We start from the raw sequence: 784 nt of genomic DNA, 5'->3' as shown, positions 1-784 counted from the left end.
TCATGTGGAGAAAACAGAAATTAGTTTCTGTGCGTTCACACTATTTTGATAAAAGAAATTAGTTTCTTTTTTTCTTTTTTGTCGGAAACACATTGAAGACAAGGAAATAAACCAAGATTCTTTTATTCAAGCAGGGGAATGGCGGCGAATGTCATTGCCGGCAATGCTCGTTGGAGAAACGGTCGGAGAAATCCTGCAAGCAAGTCAATTTGCAAAAGAAATAGTGGCAGCAGTTTCCAACAAAACCAAGAAAATCACCCTAGAAGATCCAAAAACTCCTGTTACACGCCAGAGAAAACACAGACCTCAGCTTGAAGACACAGAGCTCAGGGCCAGAAGGAAAAAGGAGAAGCAAAACAAAGCACACTCGACTCGACCAGAATCCAACTCCCCGACGCTCCGCCGGGCTCGTTCCCGAATCAACTTCAAAATCTCGCCTCCAAATAAAAGAGAAACCGAGAAAGAAATTAGTAGATACTTGGCAAACAGAGTTTCTCCCAGGCATAAGCCATGGGCTAAAAAAACTGTTCTATTTCCCAATCCTCTGTTTTCTTCCACAAACTCAATAGAACAGAAAAAGTTTTTCAAGACAAGGTCTCCGGTCATTGCAAGAAACAAGCAAAACACTCAGACTACTCCACACAAGTTCTTGATCAAGTCGCCGCCTTCGGCTTCAAAGTTTCAGGTGAAGATCAAGAGCTCACCATTGGTTACTCGGTCTCCTCCAGCAAGAGCGACCAGTGTGACGAAGAAGTCCCCGATAGTGTCGACTGCTTCGAAGCTG

At 43.8% G+C, this 784-nt stretch overlaps 1 protein-coding gene across 1 annotated transcript; it reads left to right on the top strand.

The window, feature by feature from the left end:
• Positions 1-98: 98 nt before the first annotated feature.
• LOC112093444 (probable microtubule-binding protein TANGLED) lies at positions 99-781 on the top strand (the record flags this gene model as incomplete). The annotated part of the gene is made up of 1 exon (XM_024171854.1): positions 99-781. A coding segment is annotated over one exon (683 nt), but the record flags the coding sequence as incomplete, so codon positions are not given.
• Positions 782-784: the final 3 nt, after the last annotated feature.

This window comes from Morus notabilis, unplaced genomic scaffold, assembly GCF_000414095.1.
Source record: "Morus notabilis unplaced genomic scaffold, ASM41409v2 Scaffold7127, whole genome shotgun sequence".
Lineage (NCBI taxonomy): Eukaryota > Viridiplantae > Streptophyta > Magnoliopsida > Rosales > Moraceae > Morus > Morus notabilis.
The sequence above is the reverse complement of the archived record's forward strand: the minus strand, read 5'-3'. Positions and strand labels throughout refer to the sequence as shown.